This window comes from Arabidopsis thaliana, chromosome 5, assembly GCF_000001735.4.
Source record: "Arabidopsis thaliana chromosome 5, partial sequence".
In the NCBI taxonomy this organism is placed as follows: Eukaryota; Viridiplantae; Streptophyta; class Magnoliopsida; order Brassicales; family Brassicaceae; genus Arabidopsis; species Arabidopsis thaliana.
Window position 1 is genome coordinate 6,274,679 of NC_003076.8, and position 13,959 is coordinate 6,288,637.

The window sequence follows — 13,959 nt, forward strand, 5'->3', positions numbered from 1 at the left end:
TTGTGTTTTTCCTCGGTTTCATATGTGGGTTAATGTTTAAATTGTTCATGGTGTCATCATTTATTTTTGGGCCCGGACTGGCCCATCCGAAAAGTGGGCTAATCTCCAATTTTCATAGCACATATTCTTAATACCAATCATTAACCATGTCATATTTCTGTCTGCGAAAACAAAACAAAATAAAGCACAAAAGGGTATATAGTAACTTAGTAAGCACATGGTGGATGAGACACGTGTCTATTTTCTGGTGGTGAATGGCTTGGAATGAGAAGACCAAAATTCCACCACCGTTATTATTGGAGAAAAAAAAAAAGCGAGAGAGAGAGAGCACTTGGGGTCGCTCACGTCCCAAGTAACACTGAACCGACGTCGTATTCGATAATGATTGATGAACCGTTGATTTCCTCAAACTCACGTAGCTTACACGCGAACCTCCCTTCAACCAATCATGTGCTGCCATCATTTAGCGCGTGTCTCTCACGTCCCGACACTTCCTCCTACATAGCTCAACACCTCCTCCTTGGCCACTTTTTGTTTCTTTTTTCTTTTGCTAATTATAAAGTAGGGACTCCCAAATATAAACCTATAGGCTAATTATATAACCAAGTGTCCCAAATATTGTCTCCCAAAATTTTTTTCTGTAGTTAGGGTTTTTAATTCTAAGAATTTTCTTTTGAATTCTGTTTATTATGCAACAAAAGAACGTTTCTATATTACAATTTTTTCAAGCAATCTACTTCTGGTTAATGTAAAACATAAATACACCTTTTTGGATATTATATAACAAGATGTAATAAGTTGAACCATATGCAATAACCATTCCAAAACGAGTCGATTGTGCTATCAATTATCAAACTACTTTTAGTTGTGTTAAGTTGTCATCTGTCAGAATATTTCACATCGTAAATCAAAAAATGATTTTAACATTTTCATTATGCAAAGATAATGGATCTTTCAGGATTTTTATCAATTAATTTTGAATTAAAACATTCTTTTAAAAAAAAAAAATAGTATTAGTGCTATTTGTGAAATGATGAATTTTCGGATTTTTGTCTTTTGCCGCAAAGAATTTTTGAATTATATAAGTTAGGCAAGAAAAAAAAAGAATATGTGAATAAACTATTAAAGCACGATTAACTAATCATGATTGTGTTTATTAGTTCAACGAGTTCTCTGTTGATTGAGTCATTCCACAGATAAAAAAAAAATGTAGACTATTTTAGATAATTTATTTTATTTAGTTCCATAAAATAACTCAAGAAATAAAAAGTTTTGAGATGTCAAAAAAAAAAAGTAATGTAAAAATGCATTATTCGGAGATGTTGATGACTTTGTGCAAAATTACCTAAAACCTTCAACCAAAATCACCAACTTCCTCAACAACCGATGGACCTTTCAATATTTCTCTGAATTTTATCAGAAATTGAAGACTCTCAGATGTCTTCTCTGTCGCAATCGCCACCACCGCCGGAGATGGATATCCAACCCCCGGCATTGGTTAACGATGATCCTTCCACTTATTCCTCCGCTTTATGGGATTGGGGAGATCTCCTTGACTTCGCCGCAGACGAACGCCTTCTCGTCGATCAAATTCATTTCCCTCCCGTTCTCTCTCCTCCTCTACCGCCTCTGATTCCGACGCAAACTCCGGCGGAATCTGAATTAGATCCTTCTCCGGAAGAATCGGGTTCTGGTTCGGATCGGGTTAGGAAGCGAGACCCGAGGTTGATTTGTTCCAATTTCATTGAAGGTATGCTTCCTTGTTCGTGTCCTGAGCTTGATCAGAAATTGGAAGACGCCGAGCTTCCGAAGAAGAAACGGGTTCGCGGCGGGTCGGGCGTGGCTCGATGTCAGGTTCCGGATTGTGAAGCGGATATTAGCGAGCTCAAAGGGTACCATAAGAGGCATAGGGTTTGTCTCCGTTGCGCTACCGCCAGCTTTGTTGTGCTTGATGGAGAGAATAAGAGATACTGTCAACAGTGTGGAAAGTATGTTACTTTTCTTGGCTTTGAGAATAAGAATTGGATTTGATAGGTGAATCCAGCGGGAACTGTCTTAGTTAACCTCCTATGCATCCTCCTGGGATTTTTGTGTGTGTTTGACTTAGGTGTTGTTCAGATTTGATTTGCAGCACAAAATGATCGAAGATCGGGATGGGTTTCTGTTGTCTGTTTGATTGGGATAGAGACTTTGAATCTATTGTTAAGAAATTGGATAACTTTGGGAGAGACTGTTGATCAGTTTGAATGATCCCACGGAATTTACTTAGTCTCTTTGTTGAGCATAAGCTGAGCTTAACTTCTGTTTAGCAGTATTATTGTTTGTATTAATTCTTTCAATCTATGCTGTTATCCATCATTATAGTGAGTAGTACTATCTGGCAGGTTTCATTTGCTCCCGGACTTTGATGAAGGAAAACGCAGCTGTCGGAGAAAGCTAGAGCGTCACAACAACAGACGGAAAAGGAAACCTGTAGATAAAGGAGGTGTTGCTGCAGAACAACAGCAAGTGCTTTCACAGAATGATAACAGCGTCATTGATGTTGAGGATGGAAAAGGTATAAGTGAACTGCGCAAATCTCAAATCATATCACCATGTGGTTTCTTTGTTTTAGTTGTTTGCTTTGCATATTTTGCTAGTTACCAACGTTTAGAGTTCTCTTGGAAATTCAAGCTGATTCGATTGTCAATGCTATCATTTTGAAGCAGATATCACATGCTCTAGTGACCAGAGAGCTGAAGAAGAGCCTTCATTGATTTTTGAAGATCGGCATATTACCACTCAGGGTTCTGTACCTTTTACCCGAAGCATCAACGCAGACAACTTTGTCTCTGTTACAGGTTCGGGTGAAGCTCAACCAGATGAAGGAATGAATGACACAAAATTTGAACGTTCACCTTCTAATGGCGACAACAAAAGTGCTTACTCAACTGTGGTGAGTTTCTCTTCAGCCTCTAACATCAAAAACATCGGTGCACTTAATGAACTAATTTCCCATTTCATTGCAGTGTCCAACTGGTCGGATCTCTTTTAAGCTCTACGATTGGAATCCAGCGGAGTTCCCACGGAGACTACGTCATCAAGTATTCTCAAGAATTATATATTACAGTTTAGTGTTCAAAGACTATGTTTACCTTCTCAGAATCTCAAAGAACTAATATCTTGCGATTAATTTGAATTTGCAGATATTTCAATGGTTGGCCAACATGCCTGTTGAGCTGGAGGGCTATATCCGCCCAGGATGTACAATTTTGACTGTCTTTATAGCAATGCCAGAGATTATGTGGGCGAAGGTACATCCTGTTATCTTTTACTCATCATTTTCATGTTCATGATGCCGCGACACAACATAAGAAATTGTTTATTTTCAGTAGGTTGTAGTCTCGAGATATGCTCTATTTCTCTATGCACCTTACCCTCTTAAGTACCATATACACATTAAAGCTCTTACGTTTTTGTGTGACCTGAAGTTCTTTTGTTACTAAAAATTGTCCATTATTTGGAAGCTTTTGCCCTGGAGGGAGAAAATGCAAACTTAGTATCTCTTCCCGTGAACTCTCTTTTGACTTTGCACTGTAATAAACTTTTCCAATTTGTTCCTGTAAACAGTTATCTAAAGATCCTGTGGCATATCTGGATGAATTTATTCTTAAACCTGGAAAGATGCTGTTTGGAAGAGGCTCGATGACTGTCTATTTGAACAACATGATTTTCCGTCTTATTAAAGGCAAGTTGGTGTGCTTTACTTGTTTTCTCTGGATTTTTTCACTCTATCATATTGGATAACCATAATGTCGTGAGCTATTAATGTGAACTAATACTTATTTGTCTTGGTTTTGACAGGTGGAACAACTTTAAAGAGAGTCGATGTAAAATTAGAGTCGCCGAAACTTCAGTTTGTGTATCCTACATGTTTTGAAGCTGGAAAACCAATTGAACTCGTTGTATGTGGACAAAACCTTCTGCAACCTAAATGCCGGTATTAATGTCAACCCTTTTTTTGAGCTATGCTTCAGACATCTCTCGCATTTCTAGTTCTGTCTTATTTCTCATATGAGGAAGCTGATATTGCAAGAACTTTCAAAATGTTGCATTTCGATTACTACCCATCATTTGTTGGTTTGATTTTTATCACTTGTGATTACTAAACTGTTCCATATACGAAAGAAAAACATGCTGCTTACAGATAATGGTTTCATTGTAGGTTTCTCGTGTCTTTTTCTGGGAAGTACTTGCCACATAACTATTCTGTTGTACCTGCACCGGACCAGGATGGGAAGCGTTCTTGTAATAACAAGTTCTACAAGATCAATATTGTGAATTCTGACCCTAGTCTCTTTGGCCCTGCCTTTGTCGAGGTACCCATTTGTTTGATGATATACAGTTTAGAAGTAGCTCATTTCAATACGATCCTCATCTAATCCTTTTGTAGGTTGAAAATGAATCTGGCCTATCAAATTTCATACCTCTAATTATTGGAGATGCAGCTGTTTGTTCCGAAATGAAACTAATAGAGCAGAAGTTCAATGCTACACTCTTTCCAGAGGGACAAGAAGTTACTGCTTGCTCTTCTTTGACTTGCTGTTGCAGGGATTTTGGGGAGAGACAGAGCACCTTTAGTGGCCTCTTGTTAGATATTGCATGGTCGGTGAAGGTACCCTCTGCAGAACGCACTGAGCAACCTGTGAACCGATGTCAGATAAAAAGATACAACAGAGTGTTGAATTATCTGATACAGAATAACTCAGCGTCGATCTTAGGAAACGTACTGCACAATTTGGAAACTTTGGTGAAGAAAATGGAGCCAGACAGTCTTGTTCACTGTACCTGTGACTGCGACGTGAGGCTTCTACATGAAAATATGGATTTGGCGAGTGATATTCACAGAAAGCATCAAAGCCCTATAGAGTCAAAGGTGAATCCTCCTTCGTCAGGTTGCTGTTGTGTGAGTAGTCAGAAGGACATACCATCAAGAATATTAAACTTCAATAAGGTTTTTCACTATTATCTGACTTCCCCTATTTTCCTGTTTGATCTATACTGGACTCTGCCCACAATCTATACTTGTCTTGCACATTTGGTTTCTTGCTCCACTCCTGAGTGCTGAACACTAACTTTTGTGTGTTTATGGTATATTTGGCACATTGTGACAATATTACAGGAGTCTGCGCACAATATTGTGTCTGTTTCTTGGTTTATTTGCATAGTTTCTGTTATTTAATGTTTGCCATTTATTATGTTTACAGGATCCTGAAGCAGGATTAGATTGTAAAGAGAGAATACAGGCAGACTGTTCACCAGATAGCGGCGGAAAAGAGACTGATCCTCTGTTAAACAAAGAGGTTGTCATGAACGTAAATGACATAGGAGACTGGCCAAGGAAGTCGTGTATAAAAACGCACTCAGCTTTAGCATTCAGGTCCCGTCAAACTATGTTCTTAATCGCTACGTTCGCTGTCTGTTTTGCTGTCTGTGCGGTTCTCTACCATCCAAACAAGGTCACACAGCTTGCAGTGGCAATCCGAATGAGATTGGTACACAAAATTTGAATATAAGTTCAACGGCAGAGACTCTCATTAACGTGTGTGCATCAAAAAGCTCGAAGAGAGCTGTAAGAGTGTTCAACAGAGCTCAGCCACAACAGCTTCTCAGAGAGTTTCCCTTCAGAAAGAGACAGGATATGATCAGATGAGGTCTTGCTCTTTCTGTGTGTTCTTCTTCCCAATTTCTATAAGACCGGTGATGCTGCAACTGTAATAACAAGAAATGCTCAGATCAGTGATTAATTATCTCTAGTCGAATAGTGTTTTATGTATATTAGGGTTTACTTTTGCTCACTGTAACCTGTTTTTTCTTTGTTTCTTGGTCTAAGAAATGATTCTTGAACAAATCCTAATCGTAACTTTATGCAATTTTCTACTTCAAGCAATGTCTTGGCTCTTGAGATCTCTCTAAACTCTGTTTGGTCACCTCTATTATCAAATGTTATCTTTGACTTTTCTTATTATTATTGTCAGTCCAATAGATTAACTAGTACTCAAGTAGCATAATAATTTGAGATGGTTTTATTCTTTTCTTCTCTTTTTGAAGTACAACTGTATTAAGATGCATGTTGGATTGAGAAATCGGCACTGAGATTGATTGCAACATAGAAGGCAAATGGGTAGAAAAAGACAAAGAAGATGAGATTTGAAAACAACGAAGAGACACACATATAAGGAAATGCGTCAGTTCTGAGTCATATATTTTGGTAAACGACAACATTCTAACATTTTATTTATTTGCTTTAGATGTATTCACCTTTCTTTAAACGTATCAAACGCTAGCTTTAACGTGCTAATTTAAACATAGACTAATCTATTTTGCCTTTAAAAGTTTGCTCAAACTTAGAAGCATTTCTCTTTAACAAAAGAAAACTATTAGAGATTACTTGGACGTATGCAAGATACAATCTCAATTCTCACCGAAAAAGTTTGTACAAGTTCATTTCACTTTTGCAGTCATTAGTTAGGTTAGTATTTTTCTTTAAATATATGCATGCTACGCGTGGTTGCTGCGTTTGTTCAACAGCTAACGTAGAGAATTAAATTGCATTTTTTTTTCATTTTTTTGTCGTAGAGAAATTGCATTTTAATTACGTCTCATTACCTTTGACAAAAAAAAAAAAAAATACGTCTTGGAGATACTTTTTATAGATTCATTTCAGTTTGTCAATTAGTTATTATGTTATTATAAATAAAAAAATGTAATAACACCCTTTTTTCCTCAAATGTAATAACACCTTATATTTTTCAGAAGAGAAAAATATAATGCTGAACTCATCATTATACCCGCACACCAAAATGAGTGATGTCATGCGTTCAAACATATGATTTGGTACATCAAAATAATGTCCGACCGTACGTGTACATATAATATTGGAAAATTTAGAACTTGCGCCAAACAACACATCACATGATTCATTGAACAAAATGATATGCACATGACTCAAATGAGTTGTACGATAGCCTAAAATCACTGTTTTAAAAATACGCAAAACGGTTATATCGATTTCGTTTGTAATTACAGAAGGAAAAAAAATCATCTTGGAAATGTGCTTTAATTAACGGAAGGTACAGTTTAGTTCATGTTTATTAATTTGATGATCTAGAAGTAAGATAACCCGTCGGATTAGAAAAGTCCATGCATGAAATCCTACCAACGGCATGAACATAACGCATCCACAAATATCTTTAAAGACGAATTTTGATACGATTTTGCCTTTGTTCAGAACAATTTAGAGGTTAGTAGTGACAGTAGTTAGATATTACAGTATACAAAATTACGTAATAAATCATAAAAAGAAACCAATAAACATGTACAAACAAATCTAGTATATAAGTACATGTGGACCCAAAAAAAGCAAGCAAATGTGGACAAAATATTGCTGAAGCTCGTACATGGGTACATGATCGCAATCACTATGGCTAGTTTGGAAAATACCCACATGGTAAGATATCAACATGAAATCCGAAATCAGTTTCAAAACAATTTTTATAGATTTATTGTCAGTGCCGGCTGAGATGGTAAGGCAGGTGCGACAGCCGTATAGTACTTTAGTGACGAGTAAAAATTAAAGTTTGTAACCCTTCCAAAAAGGTATTAAGAAAATTGTATGATCAATTCGATCTTTAAAATAACATGTTTTCCATTTCATGAATATCAAGACTTATAAACTTTTGTTGTTTTATATAAGTTGATACAATTGTTTTAATTTTATGTAAAATAATAATGAATTACTTAAACGTGAAAAACAACTTCATATGTTTTGTTCGATGTATACAGTTACAAATTACATTGAATCTCACAAGAAAGGAAAGTCGTAGTATTATGAGATTACATTACTTGAAAGATTAGATATAAATAGTAATAGTAATGTAAAAGAACAAGGAAAAACTTATTAGGTAGTAAAAAAGAAGAGAATGAAGTGGAGATGACTAACTCTAGGGGTAAACATCAGAGCCAAGTCAGTGAGAGCTTCATCACAGTCCCCACATGAGAACTATTTTTGTCAGTATTAATCTCAATCATTATCGCATTTAATATTTCATTAATCTATTTTGCCGTCGAAGGACAAATATTGTAAAAATCTTCGTCCCATGTCGAGACTTTACATACATCTATTACCTATAAATACCTAATTCACGAACCAAAGTACTCTTCACATCTATCTCTTTCTCTCTCTTTCCTTGCAAATTTTCAGCTCTCAAAGAGTTAAGAGTTAGAGAGAGAGAGGATGGCCATTAGGGAAATCAAAGATGTAGAGAGGGGTGAAATAGTGAATAAGGTAGAAGATCTTGGGAAACCATTTTTGACTCATGAAGATGATGAAAAAGAGAGTGAGAATAATGAATCATATTTGATGGTTCTCTTCAGTACTTTTGTTGCTGTCTGTGGCTCCTTTGAGTTTGGCTCTTGTGTAAGTTTTTGCCTATAGCGAGAACACTCTCTTTCAATCCGAAGTTTCCTTTATAGTTGCCAGCCTCTGTCTTAATTAATTCACCAAACTATTTTCTCAGATTTTCTTTTGTAATTATTTGTTAAAGGTTGGATACTCAGCGCCTACTCAGTCATCTATAAGACAAGATCTCAATCTCTCCCTTGCAGAGGTTTGTGTCTATACTTCTGGCTGAACCAGAGTTTCTTTCCTGAACTCTTTTATCAACTAGGATTTTTCAAAATTTTAAACTTACAATATTTTAACTTCCGGGGAAATCACAAAACCGCGGTCCAAAAAATGGAAGGAAACAAAAAAAAAATGTACGGTACTCCGGCGTGTTTGGTTCATAAATTCATGTAATTAGACTTGCAAATAATATTGCTTTGTCGAAATTTTGGACATCTAGCTAATATTTGTGATTTTCGGTAACTAATACGAAAGAAACATAGTTATACTCTTGCAAAATGATACTAATGGACAAACATTGTAGGTTGTCTAAATTACATCTTTAGCTACAGCAAAAAATTTACACATAGCTAGCTATCTTTTTACCTATTTAGTTAATATGGCTGTGCTATATGGACCAATTTTATTCAACTAATCCCATTTAACTATATATATTTTTACTACAAATTTACAGTATATAGGAGATCATTTTTGTGTGTTGTGTGAAAAATGCAGTTCTCCATGTTTGGATCCATCTTAACTATCGGTGCAATGCTTGGTGCTGTTATGAGTGGGAAAATTTCAGATTTCTCCGGCCGAAAAGGGGTAAATATATCTTGCCAATCCTTGTAAACTTAAGGGGCCAATAATACAACTAAAAAATAAAAAGCAATGCTTATATATGTCAAAACTCATTTCAGGCAATGAGGACATCAGCTTGCTTCTGCATTACAGGTTGGCTCGCTGTCTTCTTCACCAAGGTAACACAGAAACTTATTTTCAATTATTTTGCAACACCGAAACTACATATGCTGAAATTAGTATAGATTTTGATCTTAATATGATGTTAAAATGTGGTGCAGGGGGCATTGTTACTTGATGTAGGAAGGTTCTTTACAGGATATGGAATTGGAGTTTTTTCTTATGTGGTAATTTACTCTCTTTTTCACCAAGTAAATCTTACATAATAACTCTAGAAGTCAACATTTTATGTAGTAGTCAAAGATAAAGCAGTGTGATTCTAATTCTACTGGTTTTGGCAAATTATTTTGATATTTATGAACCAATGTTTATAAAACTCTCAGTCTCCAAAGTAACTGAATGCAACAAATCAGGTCCCTGTGTACATTGCTGAGATATCTCCCAAGAATCTCCGAGGTGGACTCACAACACTGAACCAACTCATGATTGTGATCGGCTCATCGGTTTCTTTCTTGATCGGATCTCTCATTTCTTGGAAAACTCTTGCCCTAACCGGTAAATTTCTCTCTGTTTCTATGTTACTCTTTATAGAAATTCCCTTTGAAAACTGATCAAAATATGTTTTTTGTCTTCAAAGGACTTGCTCCCTGCATTGTTTTGCTCTTTGGCTTGTGCTTCATACCCGAATCTCCTCGATGGCTGGTAATTTTCTATCTGATTCATGATTTTTATCGATCTTTTTTAAATATAAGTATCCAAAACATGATCTAAATATTTCATTCTCTTGCAGGCAAAAGCAGGCCATGAGAAAGAGTTTCGCGTAGCCCTGCAAAAGCTGCGAGGAAAAGATGCAGATATCACAAATGAAGCAGACGGTATTCAAGTCTCGATTCAAGCTCTAGAGATTCTTCCAAAAGCAAGAATCCAAGACCTTGTGTCCAAGAAATATGGTCGATCTGTCATCGTAAGTTTAACTAAGAAGTCAAAAACATAATTTATCAATCTTTTGTATATATTTGATTCATTAAACTCATGTGTGATCGAATGTTCTTCAGATTGGTGTTTCCCTGATGGTATTCCAACAGTTTGTTGGAATCAATGGGATCGGATTCTACGCAAGTGAAACGTTTGTAAAAGCCGGTATATAAGATAGACCTCGATATCTTTTCTTGTATCAGAACCAAGTAAAGTTAGATTCTAACATATGTGTTTAAAACACTTGCAGGATTTACCTCTGGGAAACTAGGAACAATCGCTATCGCTTGTGTTCAGGTGGAGAAACGTTTTCGCTTCACTCGATAACTCTATGATGATCTGTACTCTTATTAGTGTTTAAACAGATTGATTCCTTTTTAACAGGTGCCAATAACTGTTCTTGGAACAATCTTGATAGATAAATCTGGACGAAGGCCACTAATTATGGTAAAATCTTTGAGTCTACGAAATGCGCTTTCGAGTCAAAAGTTTCAATTTTATAACATGTACAAATGTTGCTGCAGATTTCAGCTGGTGGTATCTTCTTGGGATGCATACTCACAGGCACATCTTTCTTACTCAAGGTCCGTATCATTAACCCTAGCTCAACCCTGTTTTCACTTTGAAATCGATTAATCTGTGCGTTAAAGTCAAGTTGTCACATCAAATTATTATATTTTGGATTCAGGGACAGAGCTTGTTGCTTGAATGGGTCCCTTCCTTAGCCGTTGGAGGTGTACTTGTAAGTAAAACTTAGTTGGTTCTTACTTTTTACCAAAAACAGAACTCAATATATTGTCTGAGCTGAGGTATGTTTCTTGTGTAATACTATAAATAATCTCTCTTCTTCACTATTTTAGATCTATGTAGCTGCTTTCTCCATCGGAATGGGACCTGTTCCTTGGGTGATAATGTCTGAGGTATGTTTCCTTGTGTAGAAAGCAACCTTATTTTGAAACAGATTTGTTACTTTTGTAGCAAGTAAATTTGTTTAAAAACAGAGTCAATGCTTTTAGAAGAGTATACTGAACTGGTGCTCTGTTTTTGGGGATGAAACAAACACAGATATTTCCGATAAACGTAAAGGGAATCGCAGGAAGCTTAGTGGTACTAGTGAATTGGTCTGGTGCTTGGGCTGTTTCTTACACTTTCAACTTCCTCATGAGCTGGAGCTCTCCAGGTAAACACTCTTTAAGGGCTTGTTTGGGGAGAACAGCGTGTAATAACCGCAAGAAAACCACGTTCCAGAAACGCTTAATTGAGTTTTTATTTGTGTAGGTACATTCTATTTGTACTCGGCTTTTGCAGCTGCGACGATAATATTTGTGGCGAAGATGGTGCCAGAGACGAAAGGGAAGACACTGGAAGAGATCCAAGCTTGTATTCGAAGAGAAACATAAGAAGAAAGATACAATCAATGTTATGGGAATGTTATCAAATGAAAAGACTCGAACTATTCCCGTTGGTGAGCTCAAAGTGGAGTAGAGTAAAAATTATCGCCGGGAGATAACGTTGAAAGTCCGATGATGAGGCATAAGGGTTTTGCATGAATGTTATGAGAATAGGTTTACTTTTATGTATTTGTTCACGTTTTAAGTTTTCATCAAATAGGTTTTTGATTGGTATACAGTATGTGGAATATTAATAGAATGGAGTGGCAGATTTCATATTCAATCATTCTACATGCTTTCAATCAAACCAAGTCCGTGAGATCAATACATCAAAACCCTCTAGATGCTCTAGAGGCTCCTTGAATTACCATAATACTCCTATCTTCTCGAATGTTAGTTATGTTGATGACGTGGCGCAATTTCTATTTATATTAATTTGTTTTTTTTTTGGAATTTGAGTTTTTTCTGTGTTCTCTGGATTGGGATCACTGGAAGAAGATTATCAATGGCGTCTCCATCATCGTCACCGACAACAAGAATCTGGTTCCGTACAGTGATCTTAATCGCTTTAATGGTGGTTCTCTTCTACGTTGGCCGTCCTCTCTACTGGAAGATCTCTGCCACAATCCACGACATCCGCCACAACAAACAATCCGTCAGAGAAGGTAAAACACACACACACACACACTCTATCTCTCGATGGATTTCTTGAAATTTCCCGATGAGTTTTTTTTGGATATAGGTATTTCTCAGATCGTACACGAAGCGCAGAGATCAGTGGGATGGTATCACGACGAATCGGATTCAGGGTTCCGAGAAGGTCACAACAAGAAATCGGGAATCGCCGTCTCTCGGAGGCTTCTTTTCGCCGGAGATCAGTGAGAAATTTTCTCCGATCCAAATTTTCGAAATATCAAGTTCTGATGGAGTCTCTTGTTATAAATTATATATTTCATGTTTTTAGGTCAACAATTAGCGTATCGTTTTGTGATGATAATGTTAAATCGGTTAAACAAGTTATGGATTTTGTTTGGCATATAGACTTTTGTAGATTTGTGAGCTTTTTGCTATTGAGTTGAGATTTACTCATTTAGTTTGTTCTTTGCTTCTTTTGATGTTTTTCTTTTCTTAAGTGAATGTGATCAAATTGATTTGAGCGTTGTTGTTTTGATCAATTTTCATCAAACCACTGTCTTATGAGCAGCTGTTCTGTCGAATTAGAAACAAAGAGTAAATTTGTTTCAAATAATGTATGTTGCAAACTGACAAAGCGGAAGAACTCATTTACTAGTATTGTAATCCACCAAAAAAATGAAATGGAGAATGAAAAACTGTTTTTATCAAAATCAATAAAATAATAATGGAAAAACTAGTGTATGAAATCCATCATTGCGGGCTAGATCTTATCCAATGATGAAAGCAAAAAATAAATAAAAAATTAAGTAATATACTAATATGTATGCAAAAGGATAGATGTGTACAACTTTTGTCTTGGTGGAGACAAATCTGAGCTGTTTAGTGATATAAGACGTAATAGACTTTGGTAATCAAGTATTTCTTTCCATTAAACAACTTAGGTCAAGCAAAAAATAAAGAGTCTTTTTTCATACACTTACTATCATTATGGGCCAAAACTCAAGTGGGTTTTGACCAAACTGAATCATCAAACTCCAATAAAACCCATAAAACAAAGCACGTTACCTTTTGGTGCACGCCAATATTCTTTTTTTATCAAGTTTGTATCTTCGATATGTTGATTTACTATTTTAATTACATCCTGAATTGATATGTTTGCAGTAGCGAAGGTCGATAATATGATTTTCGAATATTATCCCTATTTGTAGTCGAGAGTGTGTACATCTAGTTACAGAATGTAACCATCCGTTCTTGCAGTTTTAAATATGATTCCGAAATCAGAACAGATGTCAGATCAAGCAAGATATTAATTCACCCTTTTTATTTCAGCTCCCACCTTTAGTTTCTAGTGATGCGAAGCATGCATAGCTAATGTGGCCAACTCCGCATTTTCTATACATATATATTTCAGTAATAAATTATGATGAAAGACTCAAAGAGATAATGTAGGGACCTCCATTCGACCTAGAAACTAGTATTTTTCGGGCTTAATTCTGCTTTTTTCAGCTTATTTCGATCTACATAGTTACGTAGTAAGATTTAAGAATAATGCAAATGAAATCTTTTTCCGTTTTAATAGATTACTACATGATATATTGTCTCAAACGTAAT

At 36.1% G+C, this 13,959-nt stretch overlaps 3 protein-coding genes across 5 annotated transcripts; all 3 read left to right on the forward strand.

The window, feature by feature from the left end:
- The first annotated feature begins 1,216 nt into the window (after nt 1–1,216).
- SPL7 (squamosa promoter binding protein-like 7) lies at nt 1,217–6,003 on the forward strand. Of its 3 annotated transcripts, NM_001203404.1 has the most exons (11): nt 1,312–1,988; nt 2,385–2,557; nt 2,709–2,935; nt 3,009–3,083; nt 3,186–3,293; nt 3,610–3,727; nt 3,844–3,979; nt 4,205–4,358; nt 4,433–4,993; nt 5,247–5,534; nt 5,619–5,889. In NM_001203404.1, exons 1-11 carry the CDS (start codon nt 1,438–1,440, stop codon nt 5,682–5,684), a joined length of 2,457 nt encoding a protein of 818 aa, NP_001190333.1. In that variant the 5' UTR covers nt 1,312–1,437; the 3' UTR covers nt 5,685–5,889. The 3 variants fall into 3 exon arrangements, with proteins under 3 accessions (NP_197384.1, NP_001190333.1, NP_850850.1); NM_121888.3 differs by having other exon boundaries at nt 1,217–1,988; nt 5,247–6,003; NM_180519.1 differs by having other exon boundaries at nt 1,344–1,988; nt 4,433–4,915; nt 5,247–6,003.
- A 2,199-nt stretch (nt 6,004–8,202) lies between these two features.
- AT5G18840 (Major facilitator superfamily protein) lies at nt 8,203–12,089 on the forward strand. The gene is made up of 16 exons (NM_121889.3): nt 8,203–8,458; nt 8,586–8,648; nt 9,161–9,250; nt 9,346–9,405; nt 9,508–9,573; nt 9,760–9,901; nt 9,984–10,048; nt 10,137–10,310; nt 10,402–10,486; nt 10,572–10,618; nt 10,706–10,768; nt 10,846–10,905; nt 11,010–11,063; nt 11,182–11,241; nt 11,387–11,501; nt 11,600–12,089. The coding sequence occupies exons 1-16, from the start codon at nt 8,276–8,278 to the stop codon at nt 11,719–11,721; spliced, it is 1,449 nt and encodes a 482-aa protein (NP_568367.1). The 5' UTR covers nt 8,203–8,275; the 3' UTR covers nt 11,722–12,089.
- AT5G18850 (Low-density receptor-like protein) lies at nt 12,054–12,951 on the forward strand. Its single transcript, NM_121890.4, has 2 exons — nt 12,054–12,377; nt 12,455–12,951. The coding sequence occupies exons 1-2, from the start codon at nt 12,218–12,220 to the stop codon at nt 12,592–12,594; spliced, it is 300 nt and encodes a 99-aa protein (NP_197386.1). The 5' UTR covers nt 12,054–12,217; the 3' UTR covers nt 12,595–12,951.
- The last annotated feature ends 1,008 nt before the right edge of the window (nt 12,952–13,959 follow it).